Source organism: Schistocerca nitens, chromosome 4 (assembly GCF_023898315.1).
Source record: "Schistocerca nitens isolate TAMUIC-IGC-003100 chromosome 4, iqSchNite1.1, whole genome shotgun sequence".
Lineage (NCBI taxonomy): Eukaryota > Metazoa > Arthropoda > Insecta > Orthoptera > Acrididae > Schistocerca > Schistocerca nitens.
Window position 1 is genome coordinate 803752770 of NC_064617.1, and position 24733 is coordinate 803777502.

The window sequence follows — 24733 nt, forward strand, 5'->3', positions numbered from 1 at the left end:
GGTGTAATTTTTAAGTTGACAAAACCATTTTCCATGCAAAAATGAGAACATGGATTTTCTTGAATTACGGGGCGAACTACCAAGAATCAGAACAAATGTTGAAGACAAAATGTACATAGTTTTTTATGTAGAATCTGATTCTGCAATAAAAATGGGGGTTTGCATTGGAAATTTTAAAGTTGCCTCCTGCCCCACCCCAGGGGCTTGGGTGGCAGGCTAATTTTAGCAGCAGCAGATGTCCCCCTCGAAAATAATAAACTTTCGATTATACACATTTTTTCGTGTGAAGCTTATGTTTAGAGTTATTCTGGTTTGTCAACATAAAAATGACACCCTGTATAACATTTTATCCCTTGACATGTTGATTGCTGTGTGGCAGCTGACAGCCACAGTAGAACTGCACGCCCGGCCCCCTGTGTCTGCAGGGAGCCATAGCAGAGCCTTAAGCCTAATTTCATCTGCCTGGCCCTCCCAGTGAAAAACATCCATCATTAATGTATGACAGCCGAGGTGTTGATTCAGTATTAATCACCTTATCCAACACTCTTATGAATACTGATATGGAAATATTTAGACCCAAGGATAGTACTGGGAATTGGTATGGTCTTCCTTTGAATGAAAATGCTGTCTTTTTATTTATTTATTTATTTTTTAATCAATGTGTAGTTGTGATTTGCCAGTATCCTCCCTTTAGATCCATTGTGCTTATATTCCTTCCCATGCACACTTTGTTTATATTTCCTCTATCATGGGGGACAGTCTCTTTCTGGTTCAATTATTTTACTGACACTGTATGCATCTAATACCAATTGCACAGTTTCATCTGATTTTTAATAGTTGCTAATGGATTGTTGTAACAACTCCTGGTGTCTAAATTATGTTCCATGGTGTAACGTTCCCTGGAAAACTCGCGTGATTAAAGAACAAGAGTTTATCTGTACCATATACGCCGCTCTGGGCAAGTTGTATATATCGTAATTATTGAACAAAAATATTACTGAATGTGGTGTAAAAGACATTTGTTATTCTCCTTATATATTTTGTTGTAATATTTCTCTGTATTTAGAATAGGAATTTTTCTGTATCTATTATGTGATTGTAAAATGTGTCAATATTTGCGGTATCAGAGATATGAAAATTTGCCAGAAGAGAATAATATCGTCAATTTACAAAGAAATGTTAATAGTCAGCACTACTATATAAGCACAATTCATTATGTATTCTTTGGTCTTGTCTGTTCAGAAGTCATTGCGGTAGGACACTGTGAAAGAGTTTTTTACGAATGTGTAGACTTCTTTTGTCTCTGTCTGGACTTAGCCGCCATTAGACGATGCGTTACGAATTAATGTGAGTTGTATTACTGTTTGATCTAAATATATTAGAATTTATCAAAAGTGTGAATTATTTATGTAAATTAGCTTGCCCACGTCATCTATAAAATTTCTTTAAGAATTTTTCAGCATTTTTTTGCGGTGTTGATGGGCTGTGCCGCGACCAACAATAGCAGAGGCGGCACGTTTAAAAAATTATCAAACCCGCAAATCGGGAACAGATGCATAAAAAAAAATCAATAGTGAATTAAGAAATTGAAATTTTTCTTCTTTTTCAGTGATCCTGTGGCTGATAAAATTTGAATTAATTATACGTTTGTGCATTCGTAGGCGGATAGTTAATGTTAGTTAACATTGAAATTTAAACAGTTTGGTTCTTTAAAATAACTCAAATGCATAGTGAAGTAGGTTTGACCAGTGATAAATGTCGGCTTGGCAATAATTAAAACATTTTCTGCTAATAGAGATAATCTTGTGTTCTGTGGCTAGTGCCGGGATAAAATTCAGTAAAAATATTTAACAAAACCCACTGCATCTGGAAAGTGTATGCCAAGGCCGAATGATCTAAAGGACTCAATTCTCAACCAAATATTATTATCCAGTTAATATGAGTGCACGTAAATATTTATTTCTTTAAATGTACGTAATTCTTAAGAAAGAAAAATTTTTATTACCACACGAAAATAAGAGAGTGGTTCTACAACAAAGTTCGCACGAAAGAAAATTTAACTTAAAAGCAAAAGATAAAATTTATTATTCTTCTTTAACGAAATTTCAAACCATTCATATTTAAGATTTCGTTAAAATGGTAACATTCTATTAATTTCCTTCTGTACTGTTGGTTTTGTAGGTACTGGTGTAGAGTATGGTCTGATGTCGAATGGGCTGTGAGAAGCACAAACAAAATGTACGGTTGTTCATTTGTACATCAAGCTAGTACAGGATTTTCCTATTAATCAAATGGTTTTATTGAAATTCTTACCAATACAATAGCAGAAAATGTTATACCCTCTTAATGGCATGCTTAAGGACACTTAATTTGGATAATTTATGAGAGGAAAAATAAAGGTTAATTAGAACAGAGTAAACAATTCATTTTTGACATTTAGGGAAGCAATGGAGAGAAGACTTCCAAAAGGTAGCATGAAGAATAATGAAGAAAATTAGGAAGCTGAGAAACACTTAGAAGACTACTCAGAAAAATGAACGAGATACCTGGCTTGATTAATAAGAGAAGACACGAAACCCTACTAGATTCTATTCCACAGTGAGGAAACAGAAGGAAATCAATTACTAGGCTGTAAACAGTAAGTTGGAAAACAGATCTTAGGAAGAGGATGCAATTAAAGTTGATATTCTTGCTAGGTCAGAGGAGTAGTGCCCTGAAGAGTTGTTAGGAGAATGAGAAAAGGAACTGAGCAATACGGTTTCAGGTGGGAATGAATACACAATGAAAGGTGAGGAATGAGAAGAGATGGAGAAATTGGAAAAGTGAATAGTACAGGACAAAGAGGAGACTGATAGTCCCAGATGAAACAGATTTTGAGGAGGAATTATACGCTGACTCAAGGGAAGAGGCCCACAAAGAAATACTAAATGATGGGAGAACAGACAAACAGAGGATTACAAGACCGACGGAAGGAATAGAAAGGGAAGAAAAGGAAAATTGTCTGGGGGTGACAGTGTCTGATGGGCACTTGACTTAAAGGAGGAGGAAGTGGTCAACACCATAGATGACAAATATGAGGAGGAAAAGCTTGATTTTTATAAAGTACAGTGAAGATGAGAGTACTGAGATAAGAACCAAAGAGGAGAAAGCCACCAGATAAATGATTAATCCAAGAGGGGAAACAAAAACTGAGACACTTCTTAATTCAAAGGAGTGATGAAAAAATATTCCCACAGCAGGGTGAAGTAGTAGGACGTAAGTAAGAGACATTAGAAAAAGACCAACTAAAAGAGGAAATTATGGAGTGTGAGTCGAGTGCATGCCAACCTATAATTAATATAAAAGCACATAGCAAGACAGAGTGGGCATTAGTCAACTCTGGTAGTGAACTCTCGGTAATCTCAGACTCACTGAATGGAGGGGGGGGAATAGGTATTTCTGAAGTTTGGAGTAGGAGGATTGAGTTTGAAACTAAGGTTTTCAGTAGTTACTAGGCTAAGTATGAACTTTATTTTAGGAATGGGCTGGCTGATGAAGTACAAATTAAGGATGATAAATACTGTTTACAAGTTAAATGGGAGGTAGGAGTAGTTGTAAAATTTAAAGGAATGAAAAGAAGAAAAAGGAGTAGTATCACTGAAAGTGATGTCCATAAATTATGGAAACAAAGTTCAGGAGTTGCAAAGGAATGAGAGGAAAGTAGCTGAGAATGAGAAAGAAAGATTGAAAAATAAGTAAGCTTCAAGGAATGGCCGGAGGCCAAAAGAAAGACTTACCAAGTGTAATCAGGAGCAATATTAAAGTATTTTCCAACAGGCCCATGCAAAAGTGTAGCCCCCAGGAGATTATGGAAATCCTAGCTATGGACCTATATGGTTCACTGCCCAAATCCAGGGTGATTACTGTTACAGGTTCATGGTACCTGAACGGTTTTCCAAGCTCATCTAACTTTTTCCACAGAAGAAAGCAAAAACTGCCTATGTAATCAGTAAAATGAAGAAGAAGTATTTCCATAACTATGGGAATCCAAAGAAGGTTCTCACTGGCACAGACTGCAATTTATTTCTCAAGTACAGAAAGAGGGAATGGAATGAAATACCATCCAACTTCTAATCCTGTGGACAACTGTATGAGGGAGACAAGGTGGTTATGTAGACCAGTCTATAGTCATTAACATAGTGCTTGGGAGAATTTTGTGACAGATGTGGAGGATGAATCGAACAATGCAAAGTGCATGAGAACACTGACTTCCCATCTCAAGGAATTATGACAAGTGTAGGAATCCCGGTTTAAAAGTTTTATACCCAGAAAAGAGATGAAAAGAAAAAATTGGTGAAGAAAAATGGTGAGAAGAAGGTAAATATAAGAAAGAACAGTATGAAAAGTCACAACAGGGTCAACTTCACAGTAGGAGACCATGTTCTAGTACAGACACATGAAAAACCTGAAGAGAATGATGCAGAGATACCAAAATTCTTTGACATTTAGCAACAGCCTTATGGAACAGCAAAGATTCTGCACCCAAATGTATATGTTTTTGCTTTACTTTAAATATAGGAAAGTGTTTGCGAACTGGAAAGTAGTAGAATTGAAACACTGTAATACAAGGAACAAAATGAAATGAAATGTCGTGTGACGAGGGCCTCCCGTTGGGTAGACCGTTCGCCTGGTGCAAGTCTTTCTATTTGATGCCACTTTGGCGACTTGCGCGTCGATAGGGATGAAATGACGATGATTAGAACAACACAACACCCAGTCCCTGAGTGGAGAAAATCTCCGACCCAGCCGGGAATCGAATCAGGGCCCTTTGGATTGACAGTCTGTCGCGCTGACCACTCAGCTACCACGGGCGGAAACAAGGAACAAAAAATAAGGCAGCCACATACAGACCACATGGAAAGAACCCCCATTACAACAATCAAAGTGAGCATTGGAGGTACAGGGAATAATCTTATTACTGTCAGGCATTATGAAATAGTAACAATTTTGATGCCAAAGAGTATGGAACCAAGAGATGAGAAAGTAGTAGAGGTCTTTTGTAACTATTCATAGCAGACATAGGACAACAGAAATATCAAGCAAAGAATCAATGTAACAGTTGCCGTGGTAGTCAAACCATTGACTGATGAGATAAAAACTATCAGCCTTATCCAATGTGGCATCCTGAACCATGGCTCAAGAAGAAATTTCTTTTGTAGGCCCTTAGGAGCAAAATTTGCATGCATTGTAACATAATAGCTATGAATGTAAATGGTCCAGCAATTGAGCAGCATTAGAGACTATGGTTAAGTGAAGGAGAATGTTACTGTTACATAGGACAGTGACTGTGGAAGGACTTACCCACTGTGACAGGAAAGTAATAATATCGGTACATAGATAAATGACATTAATTTATTAAAAATTGTTAAATCCAGAGTGTTTTCTACAAAGTTTTCTGCATTTTGTGTGTTTCATATGTCTTGAGTTTAATTAATACTCAGATCCTTCAATTTTTTGGGTGTAATTGATGTCCAGTTTTCCTTTCCCTTTTTTGGTTTAATTGCTATTTGTGGTTTCTAATAATTTGTATAATAATAATGCAATACAGCTACATCCAAACTTATATATACAACTACAGAAATCCGTAATTATTGATACATGTTCAATTACCCGAAAGTTCCTAAATGTAATATAACATATACCGTATAGTTAAAAGGAAGTCACGCTTGATCAAGGTCCGCGTGACTTCCCATTTTTGACCAGACATAACGTCTGAGAAAAGAAAGAAATAATAATATAGTTATTCTTGAAAAGGTGCATTCTCTGGTCGGAAAATAATTTGAACAAAACTAGTTACTGGTCCAAAATATATTTCTTCTTGCCCTTTTTCTTCACATCTGTTTGAAGTGATATGGGGGCATATGTAATGGTTATGATAGGCAGCCAGAAATTTTTTCTCTTCAGTTAACTAATGTTATGCAATAAGGTGCTCACAGGGTCCAAAGTGGATATCTTGATGACTTTTACATCATAATTTCAAGGGCAAGTATCCCTGAAAAGTACAATAAGCCTAGTAAGGCAACTTCAGGTAGCTATGTTTTGTATTAAATTATGATTCTTATAATGAAATGGAGTGAGGGAGTTGATATTAGACACAGATTGTACAGCCTACCCTTATACGGTTTCCAAACCATGTAAAGCTATGAAAGGACTAACCCTTAACTCACAACTTCCACTCAAGCGTCAAACATTACAGGCTGTAAGTATTACAAACTTTCTTATCCAGGCCCAAGATAAGATCAGGCAGAGGCAACATGATATCACTGTATCAATGGCAGCACTCTGAAAACATCAAGAAAGTGGACATAAATACATGCAACTGTAATAGAGGTCATTCACTTGAACATTTGGATCTCTGTTTTGGCTTGCTGCTAAATCCATACATACTCTCAGTAGCATTTCTTTGAGCAGAAATTTTATCAGTAAATTCCATAAAAACTTTTAATTACTTTTGTCATTATTGTATAAATGTAGGCTTGACTTCTTCCTGGAAGACGAGAGTCATCTTTCACTATACTGGTCATTAAATTGTGTGCAAATCTTGGAGGGGGTGGGGGGGAATGGAAGGAGTGTATAGATAATAATGTTATGTGACAAGAAGTCAGCCAGCACCAAGGAAGAGTGATGGAGCAGCCATGAAAGGGAAAGTTACAGCTGCCCAACCTGCTTATTGCTGTAAGAGCAGAGATTTTTTGTATGTTTTTACAACCCTCTGCGAGGAAACTAGGAAGGGCCAACTGGCTCTATAAAGTGCATCTTTTAGGGAACACATTGTTTTATGGGGAATGTGTATGTAACAATCATGATCCTTGGTCAAGAAAGAATAATACTAAATTCAATAGCCTTACTGACGGAAAAGGAGCAAAGGCAGTAATGGCCAACATCATTTGGTGCAGTAGAGTGAGCGACAAAGCAAGGTTAAGTGATAGGGCTTGTCTCATGAAGCAAATGAGAATGTAAGATTAATTATATCAAAACATTCAAGGCAAAGCACCAGATCAGTTGGAAAACTGACTTCTCTACAATATATAGCACAAACCTTAAGACACATCGAAATAAAATACAAGATCTTAGTGAATAGTGTGACAGAATCTTGGCTTAACCAACTGTAAATAAAGAATTAATGAAATCCGACACAAAGCCTGCGGAATCTGATGCAACACTGAATGTATGTTTTCTCTCTCCTTTTCTTTTCTTGCGCAGTTAGCTTCTCTTTCACCACCAAATATGTGCAGAGTCGAGATGGGGATATCACAGCAACAGAAGGGATTTAGTTTTTTCAACATTACAGACAACCACTGCACTCATACCTGCATGCAAGAGCATTTCTTGGCAATGAACTAAGCTGTTACAAAACTGGATAGGCCATAAGGTAGTACAGGTCTCGCATTGCACTATTGTCCTGCAAGGTCTCTTGATCTCATGGTATGCGAACATTTTTTGTTTGGGTTTGTGAAAGAAAACAGTCTATGTGCCTTCCCTTCCAACTACTATAGAGCTACGGCATCTATTCACTGCTGTTGCTGTTCCAAGAATGGGCTAAAGTTTGACTGTCATGTGGATGTTTGTCTTGCATCTGGTGGTGGGAATACTGTAACAGCCAAGGTCAAGTAGTTATGTAGAACACAATACACAAAACTACTCTACAACTTGATATACAAGTATATTTCATATTTGTAATTTATCTCCTCAAACTTTAAATTCTCAATTAGTTTTGCATACATACTTCACAATTTTGACTGTATTACAGGGAACTTTCCTTTATTTAGAACTTGTATGTAGGAATTTGCTAATGTCAACCAATAATACATGCACATACAGGGCAGTGCACTGTTTGTGACACAAGTTTTGTGAAAAATCAATATCGTCTGTAAAAATAAAGAAGATCCAAAAATTCGAATTTATGTGGGCGAATGTTCGGCCTCTTTGTAAGTGAAGAAATTATTAAATTAGAAATAGTGAAAAATTGACATGGAAATGTTCGTAATTTTCATCAGCAAAAAGAAATGTTGAATGAAATGTGGAAACTGTAAATATCTTTGTTACAAGTCGACATCTGTCACAAGAAAGCTTATAAAATTATTTGTGTATCATCCATCTAATTATAACTGAGGTTTGAACACAGACTGAAAATACATACTTCTTTAAAAGTTATAAAGGTTGTCATGGCTGTGAAAATGTGGCATAGTATTTATTTGATGTTAGCTCACTATTGTGTTGATTTTATTACACAGTCAAGCAGTCTGTAATTTAAAATGTTTTGAATTAATGTGAGATTTTGATACCTGGAACAATAAAAAGGAACTTGTAACCAGACTGTGTCACTTTATGTATAATAGATGCCAGACCAATCGGCATCCACAGGAAACTAGTAAGTATTTCACTCACTGTTTCCAATGTTACTTCTTCCAATGGTAACCTATGGTGGAATTATTAGTATATTTACTAAAAACAAATCACCCAGTTGATAAAATTTATTTACTAAGTAATTATTTTCTATATTATGTAATGGATTAGTAATATGTTACAGAATGCATGTAAAAGCTATACACTTGTAGAATAGATTGATTCTTTTGAAAATAAAAACTTGTGGTCTTGAGTGTAAATTAAAATGCATCCCAAGTTTCTTTCTTCATTCATGCACAAGATATAGTCTGTCAAAATCTCATCAACCTTTTTGAAAACACTATATTTGAAAATAAATTTAACTATATAAATTGTTTACACACTTCGTTCACTAAAGACTTGTGTATGTTGAAGATAAACTGAATGTCATGGGGGTTTTAGAGGAAGAGGTAGTGTACAGATGCTTATTCAGCAATTATATGCCATGTTTAACCAGTACAATGTCCAGTCACATAAGGTATATGACAGTCTTCTTGAAAGAATGATGGGTACCACAGTTTACCTGGATTGCATTTTCATCCATCAAAAATGTCTTGTACAGTTGATCTACAACTTGTCACCGATTTCGAACAACTGCTGTTGACACACTGCACACCCATAAAATTCATGGAGATAGTGACGCCTGGACAAATCCAATCCCTTTGATTCCTCGCTATGAAGTTTAGAGGCTCCTACTGCCACACATGGTAGTTTCAGACCATATTGTGTTCTTTCTACATCTAAATCTACCACGCAAAGTACCTCCCATTGTATCACATATTCTCCCCATTTCATACATGTGCAGAGCACAGGAGGAATGACTGCTTAACTGCTCTCTGTGCATACTGCAATTAGGGTAACCAGTCTTCCTGATCCTACAGGAGTGACAGAATGGGTTTTTAAATGTGTTCAGTTCCTTGTTTATACGGTTTTTTTGCCCTTTCTACATAACTCCTGTGGGACAGCTTGCATCCATCTGCAGGTGTCCGGCACTTCTGGTTTTTCCACATCTCCATGATGCTCTCCCATGAGTCAATAATAATGTCTTTCTTTGTATTTGTTCAATATCCTATTTGGTATGGGTCACAAGAGTGTTTTGCAAGCTATCTCCTTCATAGACTGACTGCATTTTCCCAATATTCTACCCGCAAGCTGAATTCCTACCTATAAAAAACCTATGTGATCATTACATTTCATTTCCCTACAATCTAATATCCAAGTATTTCTGTGAAATGTCAAATTCAAATTGCGAGACTCTGATACTATAGAAGCTGTTGAAAGTGAACAACATTCATTTCTTGGCACTTTTAAGCCCTCGTCAGCAAGGTGCTGAAGGCGGATTGAAGCTCAACTGCTGCAAGCTGATCCGGAAAGTCCTGCTGCAGTTCTTGAAGACTGAGTTGTTGCAATATACCTTACAAGGGAACCTCCCCATCACACCCCCCTCAGATTTAGTTTTAAGTTGGCACAGTGGATAGGCCTTGACAAACTGAACACAGATCAATCGAGAAAACAGGAAGAAGTTGTGTGGAACTATGAAAAAATAAGCAAAATATACAAACTGAGTAGTCCATGCGCAATATAGCCAACACCAAGGAGCATGTGAGATCAGGAGCGCCATGGTCCCGTGGTTAGAGTGAGCAGCTGTGGAACGAGAGGTCCAACGTTCAAGACTTCCCTCGAGTGAAAATTTTAATTCTCCCCCCCCCCCCCCCCCTCAGACAATTATCAAAGTTCAGGGACTACACATAATCAACTTCGCTCTCCAAAATTCCAGGACATGTTCAGATTTGCTTGGACATATGTAGGATTTGACGGTCTACACATGGAAAAATTTGAAAACGTTAAAAACATATTTTTTGACAGAGCACAGGGAAAACTGTACGACTGAAACTGTTGCATTCATTTGTTGCAGTTTATGTGACAAACTCTTATGTTTTCATCACTTTTTTGGGAGCGATTATCACATCGACAAGAAAACCTAAATCGGACATTGTAGAAGAATCTTTTTACCCATTCGCCAAGTGTACAAGTGAGGTGGGTCGACAACATATTCCTGTCAAGTGACGCACATGCCGTCACCAGTGTCGTATAGAATGTATCAGACGTGTTTTCCTGTGGAGAAATCGGTTGACCTATGACCTTACGATCAAATGTTTTCGGTTCCCATTGGTGAGGCACGTCCTTTTGTCTACTAATCGCACGGTTTTGCGGTGAGGTTGCAAAACACAGACACTAAACTTATTACACTGAACAGAGACGTCAATGAACGAACGGACAGATCATAACTTTGCGAAAATAAAATTTTCACTCGAGGGAAGTCTTGAACCAAGGACCTCTCGTTCCGCAGCTGCTCACGCTAACCACGGAACCACGGCGCTCCAGCCCTCACGTAACCCTTGATGTTGCTTATGTTGCATATGGACTACTCAGTCTGTATATTTTGTTTATTTTTTTCATAGTTCCACACAACTTCTTCCTGTTTTCTCGATTGGTCTGTGTTCAGTTTTTCAAGGCCTATCCACTGTGCCAACTTATAACTAAATCTGAGGGGGGTGCGATGGGGAGGTTCCCTTGTTAGACTCGAGGGCTCCCCACACAAAGTAATCACACACTGACAGTTCAGGTGACCTGGGTGGCCAGCTAGGGCTGCAGCCGGACTGACCTCTGCTGACAGCTCTGTCAGGCATGAAGATTGTGTAAATGTGCTCCAAGGATTGACCGGCTGTATGGGCAGTTGCTCCAACCTGTTTAAAGTGAATGTAGGCCTTTTTCTGCTCTGTTAATGCTTCCATAAATGGTTTCAAAATGTCCAGGCCACTTATTTCACCCTGCATTATTTCATAGGGTATTCATCTTCGTTTGTATCAGTCTATTGGATTATATCTTATATAGGGTATAAGAAAACAACTGTAGGAAGGTCTACTATTGCTCTGTTTCTTGACGATTTTCTGCTACTACCAGAGTTATAATAGGACATTTTTCATACATTACTTTCAGATATTAGAAGCGACTGATAGCAGAAGACAGTACAACATCTGCTGTGCAAAGTAGAACTGCAAATTAAGCTCTTAATTACCTCTTACTGGAGTGACATCTCAATGTTCAAAAGATGAATTTACAACTATATTCATTGAGTTTATTTAATCTCCATGACTTTTTTTTACTAATAGTAGACACATAACATACACTTAGAATGAATTACATCAATCTGTACTTCAGGCAAGTACAATGAATAAAAGGAGTGGAGGGTAACACTAGTATCTTTTGCATGAAATATTCTAATTAAATCTGCAAGTACTGTAAATTCACATACACTATACACTGAGGGAACTATTTTACATAAAAACAGTTCAATCTTATTAAACTGAAGGTTTCAATGGAATGCAATAAATTCTAATGAACAATTACTTTTCGTAGCAGGAAAGATAAATACAGGAAAATTATAAGTAACCAAATCTACTTAGTATTGTACAGCTATCTAAAATGTCTCACTTATAAAATTCAGTCAGATGCAATATGAATTTGTTGATGGTTTACCAAGGTATCACAAGAAAGTTTTTATAATAACAGTCTTTATCAGAATTAGAAACAAGCAGCTTTCCAAAAGCACTTTCCAGAAGCCACTAAAAGAAAATGAGCAAAACAGAAAAGCATTCACAACCACAAATAGTGTCGAATTTACATGTATTATTCTTCTGTGAGCATGACAGTTCCGACTAAGCATTACGAATACCCAATGCTTGTTCAAGTTCTGCTCGTTTCTGCTGTACTTTTGTGTAGAAATAGCGACAGACTGCTTCTTGTGTCCAAGGCTGGTAGAAATATTCTGCTCTCCTTTCCTCTTCTGGATTACCCACAACATCGGTCATTGTCTGTAAAATAAATGCAATGTAATACACTAGACTTTCCATTACATTAAAATTTAAATGCTCGTAACATATCAAACAAAGAAATTACTACCTAAGTAATAAGATACTGTCGCTAAAATGAAGTGTGCCCACTGAAAATTGTGCCATATTTCATTAGTAATCAAAATTGTTTCACTTTATATGGCAAGCCTGATTCTTCAAGCTATCAGGACATTGCACTGACTTTTCTTTTTTCAAAGTCCAAATTGGAACTACATGATGAAAAAGTTTCTCTGAGAGCTTAATAGGAGCCACATTGACTACATGAATAGTACAGAACAGGGGTTACTTTTTCTTTCTTTTCTTAAAAAAAGTAAATAGGGATCTTGACTCAGGAAGAAGTGTTGAGGATTTGAACCAAACATATCTTATTAAACATACTGTGTGTAAATCAGTCAGTTGGTAGGATTGTATCGATTGGATGTCAGGACAACTACAAGGCAAAGAAACAGAAATACTGTTAAAAACGTAATTTGCAATAGCAGAAGTGGTATAAGAATTATTTAAAATGTGCAGTAAGTGCATGTGTACATTCCTTATTTTTGTGTAAGAGATTATATGCATCAATAATTTATAGTCAGAGCCTGTGAAAGTTAAGCTAAATGAGAAAAACTTGTATGTGATGAAATGTATTTTTTATGCTTTGGTGTCACACAGCACTCTGGAAGAGTGACATGTGAACCTATGTCAACCTTTCTGATAACCGACACCTGCAAAAAAATAAAATGATAAGGATTTAATAAAGATGAGAGTGCAACTATCATGCGATTTTGTTACATATTTTACATGTGGCAAGTCGTCGCAAGGGATGAATCATGTTTTCAAGCAGAGATGGTGATTGCAGTGAGACGAAGTATCTGTGGGGGTAACTGGGCATGCCACATAAATTGTCAGTCCAGCCTGGAGTAACCCATTGGTTGTTGATCATCAGCCATAGCCAAAAAATACAGAATTTGGCAGGAAAAAACAAGAGAAGTTTGTAAAATATTTTCATTCTATTGTCATACTCCCAACTGCCAAGTTGATGTTTATTTTGATATGTCTGATCTGTAGCGGAAAGTAGTTGTAATAATCCTGTAAAACAAACAATTTATCACAGAGGTAATTGTACTGTACTTCAAGAAGAAACGGCAAACAAATCTGAGAAGTGTTATTTATTTGTGTAACTGCATACTGTGCTAAATTCTATACTTTCAGTTTGAATAATAATAATAAAATAATAATAATAATAATAATAATAATAATAATAATAATAATAATAAGATGGAATTATCTAAAAACATTTGTGAACTGTCATTCAGGACATTTTTTTTATTGCTCCCATCAAATTCCTGTGTTCACAATGTTAATTTGCGTTAACATATTTATAATTTTCCTGTGATTTACGCGTTATGAAAAAATGTTTGTGGAGAAAAAACTGACGTTAAATGGCCCGGGCATGGTGTTGCCCATCAAGTAGTGTTTACAAACATAACGTGGTTAAATTTCTTGACACCAGGCAATTCTACTCAGCGGATCTGAACCAGTGTATGGGTAAAAGTTGAAAAAATTTGTGTCATATCTGCTGCTGCTGCTGCTGCTGCCGCCAAGCTCTATTCGGCATGGTGACCGATGGGAGTAACTAGGTTCATTTGAATAAAGATATTGTGAACAATCACAATTTCCAAGATGTGTCTACTGTGCATGCATAGCTTCATGATTGTTGTGATCATCATGACACCTTTGTTGAACCATATTCAGCACGTTTCATCATTTGGCCACTTGTAGCGCTAGTTGACATCTTCACTGACAGTTACTGAATTAAAAGAAAAAACACTTTTTTTGTAATGTTTAATAAACAAACAATTTGAGTCATAGTTTCCATATGTGTGGTTTTCCACATAACTGAGGAGGCACAGTACTTGATAACTTCAAAAAAGACAACTACAGAACAACACATGTGCAAACACCACACAAAATATACATAAATATTTGCACATGACAACGAGAAAAAATTCTCCAAACACATCACACTAAATATGAAAAAATATGTACTTGGTGCAGTGTTTCATTATTCAAATAATGGACGACGCCACAGGTTTTCCAAAAACATCGATTATGATGTATGAATTTAGGGTAAGTCAAATGTTTCAACTTTCCACACAGTTACCAGTTCCAGTTACACCAGTGGTTTTTATTAGATAATAAAAAAGTCACTGGTAAATATTTATATAAAATTAAGGGAAGATGGCCAATATGGCCAATGATCTCTTCGGTTCAAATGCACACCTGATTGAACTCTTATGGTAATCGGTGAAATGTCTTGAGTAATGATGATAGTGCACAAGGGGCAATGGGCGAATGGTGTGTGGAAGGTTGAGAATATGGGTCTGACAAGAGGGGGGGGGGGGGGCAGGGGGTCGTGCTAGGGTAGTCCATGCAGTTGCACTGCCCATTGCGTCCGAAGGGCTTAGCGGTCAGAGTACCTGCCTAGTAAGCAGGAAACCTGGGTTTGAATCCTGGTCGGGCACTAATCTCCAACTTTCCTGTTGATTTCAAGCAGTGCCCACTCACTGTCAATATCTGTAATTTCTTTGTTTTTTTTTATTGGAAAATACTGGGGTTGATCAAGACAACCGAGTAAAAAGGAACATCATAAAGTAGTCCATAGCTGAATATTTGCACTGAAACCCAAACATTCACAAAGGGATATTTTTGCTGATAATTACAGTTACTGGTGAGATATAGGTCACAGAAAAATAGTAAGTCTATGAGACAGAAGAATGGCGGCTGACAATTACTAAGGATGATGACTGTGTTCAATGGGTGCCCAGCAACTACACAGCAACTAGCAGTATCAACTTACAAACCACAGCCTCATCGAGTGCAGTGATGCTCCGTTCACCATCATGATGCAGCATGCTGCAGAATTAAGTTTGGTGAGCTGTACAGAACCCAAAATTAATTTTTTTCAATGTTTGTCTGCTGATTGTGTATTCAGTGTAGTCAAAGTGGATGTTATTTTAATAGATTTTTTTTTAGCAGAGTCACTCACACTTTGACAGATATTAATTGAAGAAGGGTAGCTGTAAAACTTGTTACTGTTTTAACTGTATGCCAATATTAACAGGAGAAATTGAAGAGAATTTTAACATAATTTTATGAGGTCTTTGTGACTTGAATGACACTATGGGACAGTTATTAGAAAGGAATTCCGAGGTAGGTACTATGCTTGGCATTCAATAAGTGATGCAAGAACTTTTTTTCTGAAAACAGGTTGGTTTTATTCAGGAATTTAGTGCACTGTATTATTTCCTCCTCTTTTGTGTACAAATTCCTATTTTTCAACATAATCTCTGGGCAATGCAATGACGTGTGTCCTCGCACATGGGATCACCACAAATGAGAGGGTCCAAATTGTTGTAACCGCAGGAACAAGCCAAGTCTAAATGCAGTACCTTAAGAATAGTACGTAGGAAGAAGTTAAAGTTGTAGCGCTGGACGCCAGGCGTGGCCGAAGGGTCAGCCGAGGCGGCACTCAAACTGCTGGGCAGCTGGGTGCTTTGATAAGAAAGTAAACAGCCAGCAGATACAAACGAAGGTCTGTGCAGGGACTCATGATAAGCATTCAATTAAGAGTATCAACAGAAAGCATTCCTGGCTAGAGAGAGAGGTCTGGGAGTGGAGAGAGAAAGAAAGAGGGCCCTTGGTGGGGACCACGCTACGTCATGAGGAGCCAATGAAGGGCTCAGGACGCAGTGTGTGACCATATAGGGAGAGGCGTCTCTGCCCCTCCACTCAGTCTCTGAAGAACAATAGCAACAACAATGCTTTAACGATACCAAATAAGGACACGTTGCCTTCGACGCTACGTCATGCTAAGCGCTGGCGGGGCCGAAGGGGAAACGCTAACAAAACCCGAGAGCACGCCGCTCTGAGGTCTTGTCGTGGCGGTTCTTGTCGTGTCGGGTCTTGTCTGGTGAGGGCGAAGAGTTAGCAGCAGCCGACTTGGGCTGGGGAACGGGCTGTAGGCAGTCAGCCGGAGATAGTCGCTGGAGAGCGTTAAGGCGTAGCCGCGGAACTCTAACGTAGGGTGTTAGGAAACATTGCAGACCTTCTAGTAGGCAGTCGGAATGGTGGAGTCAGTCACCGTCTCTGTATTAGACTTGGCCTTCCTGGGAGTGCAACCACCGTCAGATAGGGCGAGTTGTAATCTCTTAGAATAAACTGCAATTTGTTAAAGTTATCACGACTTTAATTTCTATCATCTTCCTAGCCTTGTGAAAACCAGGGATTTCTACATCTTAGCCAGATCAAAAGTCTCCCTCTCATTACGGTCAACCGGCTCAAATTCCATCCACGAACCGTGTCGCTCAATCCCACGCAATACCCACGCTTGGGACGCGACAAAATGTTCCAACACTAAAAGAGTCACAGATGCGATCGGCTGACCGGCATGCAAGAAATTGGACACGTTCGCGTGACCTTGTTACAATCATAACAGCCTCACCCAATGACTAACAGTGTTTTTGTTCACTGGCAGGTCTCTGGTGCCAATGAATATCTGCTCTGGTTTTCCACAAAAAAAAACTCAACGACCGCGCTCTGCTTGGAACACAACTACTTCACAGATGCCATTTTGAAGGCTATGTGTATCGCCCTTACCAGTCTGAACTTCTTGAATCTGTATGCGCTGAAGTAGGAATATTCCACAATGTTTCACAGCAAATCCATGTTTTTTTCAACCAAAACTGTCCGAGAAAAAAAATTTGTTGCATTACTTATTGAATGCCCCTCATAATGTAAAACAATTTGGTACTGATTTGATAGAACAGATAAGTCAAAGTTATGGTAATGTAAAGTTTGAATTAAGTGGGAAAATAAACGCTCAATGTATTAACTCAAAAGGGAACTAATGTGAAAGTAGATCACCAAACTAATATATTAGATACATACTGATGAGTCAAGGCAGGCAGACAAAGAGATAAATAAGAATTTTTTAGAAATAAAATCTACAATCTTAAATAGGAGTTACAGGTGAGCAGTCAGATTTTGTTACAAATGAAAGCAAATTGAGGCACGCGGGTTGATAAGTCTATCCAGATATGAGTAAAGTGATACACTTTGATGCCACTGGCACAATGTGATTATTATGTGCCAAGTCTTCTGGGGATTCACATTGATTGTGAATTTTGTAGTGTGACACCTACAAGAACCAGAGCCGATTGTTTTACTTTATCATGGTTTCACATGTATGTTATCTGCAGAATGAACTGTGACATTACTTTCAATGTAATGAGGACCATGGCAATTACATTTTAGTGAACTATCCTGCTGCTACCAAGTGACAGATTAAGACAAACATCTTACTGTTGTCACTGTGATGTTACTTTGCTTAGACATGCACAGCAGCAAGCTTGTTTTCCTATTGTAGCATTCAGAACATTTATTTTCATTTGTTATTTCTGAAATTTACATGGTGTTATTCACATGCTCACCAGGGAATTGCATGCTGTTCACTACACACTGTGGAAAGATTTATCATTTTCACTACCTCCTTAAAATATACGCATTTCTTTTGTTTAAGGCATTTACACAACTGAGCAAATGCTAGGTAACATAGCTCAAATCTATGTGGACCATAGCTCGAATCTATGTGGACCAGGCTGTACACGGCATCTTTTAACAACATACACGCAGCAGAATAATGATGCAGTATACATCATTGTTTGCCATAAAGAATTATTATGCTAAATGTAATGGTACTATGGGATGTAGGGAGTGGAGTGGTGGAGTTGGAGGATGACAGGTTAGTTAATTGATGATTTTGTAATGTATTCTTTGATCAGAGTTAATCATCCAGTTGCTCCCATGGTAGAATATAGATCTTCTGGTTCCAAATTTCTTGCCAATATCTGCCAATTCTTACAAGCACACTGCTACATAATTTAGTGTATGCCATTCTAGTAGATTTATTTACTTTGAAATTTTATCAAGTAAAAATATGAAAGAAGACTGAAGATGAAACCATTAATTAATGGACTTCAGGTTTAATTTGAGGCCAAGATGAATTTGAAATATCATTGCGAGCATAGCTGCGGTTGAAATTATTGAACCAAGAACTTGCTAAACATATTACCAGATTAGCAGATATCCTATTATGAATATGCAGTTTAATACAATGGCAAACCAAGCTACACTATTACTTATGCCTCTCCCACCTTCTTGTATACAAATGGAATTTAATTCCCAATTTCAAATTGTATGCAAAGTAAATGCAGCAGTCGACAGTTTTAATTCCAATAAACCTTATAAATTGATAGTTGTTTTTTCCTCTTCAATTTGACAAGTCCCAAATAATAATCAAAAATTTGTTTTAGGATAAGGACTAAGTAGTATTTCCTGCTTTTTGTAAGCAGCTATCTTACCATTAGGCTTTCCCAACATGCCTTCTGGTGCGACCGAAATTTTCGAAGTTGTCATGTTCTGTCCTATAAGCCAAACACTTACTGGAGAGGCTTTCCCTATAAGGGAAATAGCACCATTGCAAAAGAATATGGGCAGAGCACCTTGATGGATTTTATCCAACCGGGAAATGTTTGTATACACATAAAAGAAACAGGGTATCTACATCTATGTGTTATTAACTTCACAGGACAAAATATTCAGTGTTGCTAAAAGACACATACAAAATAAAAAACACCATCCCATCTTTCACAATTATTAGGTCCATTCTGAGGAGGGAAGAGAGTGATAGTGTGGGGAAGGTTAAAAAAAAAAGGGCAGGTCATTCAGACCCCAGGATCAGAGGGATCGACTCTTGTGTGGATGAGGGGAAATGAAAATTATGCGGGAGGCGTTAGAGGGAGAGGGGGGAAGAGAAGGACAAAGATAACTGGCGCAGTGCTTACCAAAATACGGTCTTTGATCTGTTACTCTCTCTGATCACTCCTCCATCTTTGCCTCCACTTCCACTCCCAACAACCAGATCTCTATAGGGGCCTGGATGCCCTGTCCTTTCTTACCCCACCCTTCCGTCCTCCCAAAAACACACACACTCTCTCTCTCTCTCTCTCTCTCTCTCTCTCTCTCTCTCTCTCTCTCTCTCTCTGTGTGTGTGTGTGTGTGTGTGTGTGTGTGTGTGTGTGTGTAATAGATCTTCTACACTTTGTGCGCCAATGCAATACTGCATTTTTACAACTGTAAAATTAAACATTTTACTTCCATTTTTACATCAGAAAAGTTTTTAATATAATACTGGAATGACTGGGTGGGATACAAACAATGGGAAAGTAAAGACAATCTTTCACCATATAGCTGAAGGCTAAAACGGCAAATACACACATGCCCATGACTGACAGTGTCTTTCTATGCCACCAAACAAGCAAGCAAACAGCAGCCACTCAGTTGTAAGAACAACATTGCTGAAAACGTAATTATAATTTCAGTATAGTTTAAAGCCTGTTTACCATTCAATATCTCAACCAAATGGTGATATGTTATCTTTTTCTTTCCATTAAAACTTTTTCTTTTTTAAATATCAGCCCTATACAGTTAAAATCTGAGACAGTTACTCTTATTACATTTTGTGTTTTCTTCACACTAAAAAACTAACTATTTCTATTTATTAATTTTTAAAAATAAACATTTTCACCCTGTTGAGAATGTTGTAACACAAGAATGTTTCCACTAGCACTTATCCACTTATAAAAAATAAATAATATTTAGGAATTGTTCGGGCAATACTTCTCTTAGTTACACTAACTTTATATGATATACATACCTTTAGATCTCTTGTCTGTGAAATTATCCACTTATTGATGAATTGCTGAGGATCTTTAGCAAAGCTGAGAAAGAACTCCCTGTTAGTCTTCAGCTGATTAATTGTCTCTACAGTTTCATGGATCTTGTTATCCAAACTCTGAAAACACGAGATGAAGATAAATTATAATAGCAATTTATTGAGCAATTAAAATATTTTGGTATGTGGAGCACGTAATGGATCTGGGAGATGTGTTATTTTCTACCGGATTTGTCGATACCAAATTGTAAATGTTTTCTTATTTTTTTTATTGTAATTTGCCTTATCTTATGTTAATTTACTTATATTTTTGAGAGTGACAGCATATTGATTACTATTAGTAAATGTGACAAAGAATATCAAAGAGACTGATTACAAGTGGAAGCTTGTGTGTTGTGTAAAATGTCTTTGACGCTGGAGTCATCTTTGACTGTAGTCAGTCGGCAGTTAAAATGAGGCAAACGCATTGAACCAGGTCATTTCTGCAGCCGACAAAGATGCATTGTGGAATCATACTTCCACTAGACAACTGAAGCCAAGACCAATATCGCCTTGTAAACATCTAACAGAAAAGGTACTGTCACGAAATATGCCAAATTTAAGTAAATAAAAAATAGTGAGCATATTTCAAGCACTAGGATAGGGGAAAACAGTAGAGATAGTAAGGATTTGAAAAACTTTCAGGTTCCTACATCAGGTCAGAAAATACCATTACCTGAATTTTATGATATCAAGTACTGAATGTTAAGTAGATATGTGCTCATATTAACTTTAAGCAACTGTCTGCAATACTCAATGTATGCCTTTCCTAAGTATCATGTAATCTGAATATCTAAATATACCAAAATATTACATACAACATTTGACTAATACTCTTTTCCTTCCCAACATTTGACTAATACTCTTTTCCTTCCCAACATTTGACTAATACTCTTTTCCTTCCCCATTTTGCTCCCAGGTTAAACACAAATTTAGTAATGATTTCCAACTTATCCAGAAAATGAAAGAACTCCGATTTAAAAAAAATAACAATTTAGCAACTTATTCATTGTCTTGTAACCTATCGTCTTCCACAAAGAGACCCAGGTGTGACACCTGAACACCAACCAGCTGTCCACCTAAATGGACGGCTATGCCACACTGTAACCAAGGGCACAGTTGACCACTCAGTTGCAGAACATGTTGCTGAGCTCAAAATGCTCAGCTTCAAAGGCATGGTTACTTACACAGCTAGTGCTATCTGGACCCTCCAGTGTAATGAGGGCCTCTGAATTATGTGTATGAATTATGTGGATGAAAGACTTTTCTTATCTTTATGGCGTAAAACTATCACACCATTAGATTTATCAGTTTTTCAGAGCTACCAAAATTTCTATCCCTAGCTCTTTTCGATCAAGCTGGTGTTGAAATTAAATACAGCAGTCAGAAAGTACTCTGCATTTAAAAATCTATATTCAAATGAGAATACTTTCATAATAATGTTTCACCACAGAGCACAGTCACAAATAGCAGTTTTTCAATTAAGTTTTGTAATTTGATGATCTTACAAATATGCACAAACATAAAAAAATGTCCTCTTAGTGCAAGGAATGGCAGCTATGTCTAAACATGGATGAATGCAAGATAATGTTTGTACCAAATGGAAAGAACCCAGAAGTATATGATTAGCAGTGAATGTATAGACTGTCACATTATGTAGACACCGGTAAAGCGAGTCTCATATACAATGCTAGAGCAATCAACTCTGTATTTGGTTCCAGAATTTGGAGTCTTCATGTAGTAATAATGACAGCAAAAGTGAACGAATTCAGAAATGAGCTACTATGATCATAAAAGGCCAACAGGCTATGCTAAAGTGTAACAGAGAAGCTCAGGGAATTTGAAGGGGAATTTTTGGAAGGAGGATGAAATAGCACTTTAAAAACCAAATGACTAAATTTTAGAGAACTGGTGTGTGTGTGTGTGTGTGTGTGTGTGTGTGTGAGAGAGAGAGAGAGAGAGAGAGAGAGAGAGAGAGAGAGAGAGAACAGTATGAAGAATCCTCGACCACATACTGTACAGAGGCTTGCTGAGTACATATGTCTATGTAGTAAAAATTAAATATCCTAGTTGTCACTAAATGACTCTCATTGTGATTGTTTAGTGTGGTGAGCAAACTTTACATCATGTTACCTCCTCACAAGCAAAAATATGTACTACTACTCTCTAAATGAATTGACACTGGAAGTCTTAATATAGATAGTTTATTGACTTGCAGTTGACTGTTTACTCATCGAATGACTCTTCAACTGTGCATGTCTAAATACACACGAGAAAGGTGAAGGTGGCAGAAGGAAAGTAAAGTTGAATTGAAAGGAAAAGGAAATTCGTATGATTGGCCATGCTGATCTACCTGAATTTCTTGTTGACTTGCTGTTGAGAGCAGGAAGTTGTTCATTTGTGTTTTCAGGGTATCATCTACTTCTACGTCAATGTCATAACATGCTGTCTGTTTCTGTTCTGCACCTTCCACACTGTAACATTATAACATATGAAAGTCACAAAACAATAAAAGCATATCATTAAATGCGCAAATAAAGTTTAAAGTCATTAAATGAATACATTTCAGCTGGTTAAAACAAATGTAATCCTCACTTTTACAAAACACTGACTTCTTTTCTGTCAATATCTAAGATTTAGGGTTTATTACCTGATAGTGTGATTGATTACAATTGGATCAGGAGGATGAAGTAAAGGATTCAGACGCTGAGGAATTTCTGCAAATTTCATTCTCTGGCATGCAAATATTTGTTCCAAGTACTTGTCACAGTTAATGTATTCCCTTTCATGTGCATCCTGAAAAAACAATATTATTCACACAACTTTCTTGATAACTGTTCCACAAGCTGTGCAGAACTGGAAAAATGTACAAAATAATTAAACCCTAATTCATAAAGTTGCTTGTAATAATGCTGCATGGCATGATACATTTACTTCATAACACAAATAAACCATTATATTTGCAAGTGTTCATTCATTTAGTTACTGATATTTGAAATCTTACGATAATGAGGCAATTTTTTTTTTAAACTATGTCCCATTTCTTTTTGCAATTTCACATGTATCATGAGAAAACCATGAACGGGCGGTTAATAATGATAGAGCAGTTTTAAATGTTGTATCTTTTGTATAATAATTGTCATACACAGTAAAAGTTTAATTAATGCATATGTTAACTACTCATTTATTTATTTATTTATTTATTTATATACTTGTTCCACAGATCTGTACATGTGAGCAAGTCACTCAGATGTGGAACGTGTCAATGTACATAATAAAATGCATAGAATAAGGACATTGTTATAGTATTAATAACAGTGCACAAAAGTCATACTTATTAGCTTAAAAACTAGTCAACATAAATGTGAAGATAGCAGTTTCATATTTAGGGCATTATTGCATCTATTTTAACCTTGAACAGTAATCAAAACTTCCAAGTTTGGGTTTAAAAGTGACCCAAAAATGGAAATGAGAAAAACAGGAATTTTTACATTAGGGCATTATTACATTAGTTTAACAGTAAACAGTGTCAAAAAATTTAAAAACATCTTTCCAATCTGGGTTTTACTTATTTCTCTGAAAGAATTCCTCTAGTGAATAAAGTGAGGTCTCAAGTAAATAATTTTTCAAGCTATGTTTAAATACTGATGTACTACTCCTTATACTTTTGATGCTGTTGGGTAGGGAATTGAAAATTTTTGTTCCAGCGTACTTTACCCCTTTCTGAATAAGTGTCAAGTTCTTTAACTCACAGTGGAAATCCTCTTTTCTTCTGGTGTTATGTTCATGATTTAGGCAATTCGTTTCATACAGAGTGGGGTTATTTATTATGAAGCACATCAGTGAATATATGTACTGAGATGTTGCTGTCAGTATTTCAAGTCGTTTAAAAAGATTTCGACAGGAGGTTCATGGGGGTACACCACAAATGATTCTTATTGCTCTTTTTTGTGCTGTGATGATTCTCTTTGCGGTAGGTGTATTGCCCCAGAAGATGATGCCATAACACATGACTGAATGAAAATAGCCAAAGTAAGCCGACTTTGAGATGGTAATATCATTGAAGCGTGACAAAATTTGTAAAGCAAATGTTGCCGACGTCAGCCGTTTTAGTGTTTGTAGAACGTGATGTTCCCAGTTCAGCCTACTGTCCACATATACGCCTAGGAATTTTGATAAGTACACTTGCTTTATCATCTGATCATTCTGTGTGACAACTATTTCTTTTGGGTTTTTGTGGGTTGTCTGGAACTGGATAAAATTGGTTTTTTTTCAGGTTTATTGAAAGGGAGTTAATACTAAACCAACCCAGAACTTCTTTAAGGATATCATTGACCTCAGATTCTAAGTCAGTAGTTGACACATTATCCACCACAATGCTTGTATCATCAGCGAACATTTTAAATGTACACTGCTTATTGATGGATAAAGGCAGGTCATTAACATATATGAGGAACAGCAAGGGCCCAAGCACTGATCCCTGTGGCACTCCATGCTGCACAATTCCCCACTCAGAGTCCACTATATATTGTGATACACTATCTGAAACATCTAGAATAATCTTCTGCTCCCTGTTTTC

General features: G+C 37.0%; 1 protein-coding gene across 3 annotated transcripts in view; it reads right to left on the minus strand.

The window, feature by feature from the left end:
* Nucleotides 1-11541: 11541 nt before the first annotated feature.
* The window catches only part of LOC126253222 (brahma-associated protein of 60 kDa), a 78358-nt gene continuing 65166 nt past the window's right edge, over nt 11542-24733 (minus strand). For all 3 annotated transcript variants that reach the window (XM_049954405.1, XM_049954406.1, XM_049954407.1), the window contains exons 7-10: nt 22805-22950; nt 22508-22628; nt 20098-20235; nt 11542-12299 (exon numbers count right to left, since the gene is read on the minus strand). In XM_049954405.1, the coding sequence (XP_049810362.1) occupies nt 12144-12299; nt 20098-20235; nt 22508-22628; nt 22805-22950 (561 nt within the window). In that variant the 3' untranslated portion in view covers nt 11542-12143. The remainder of the gene's footprint in view (nt 12300-20097; nt 20236-22507; nt 22629-22804; nt 22951-24733) is intronic.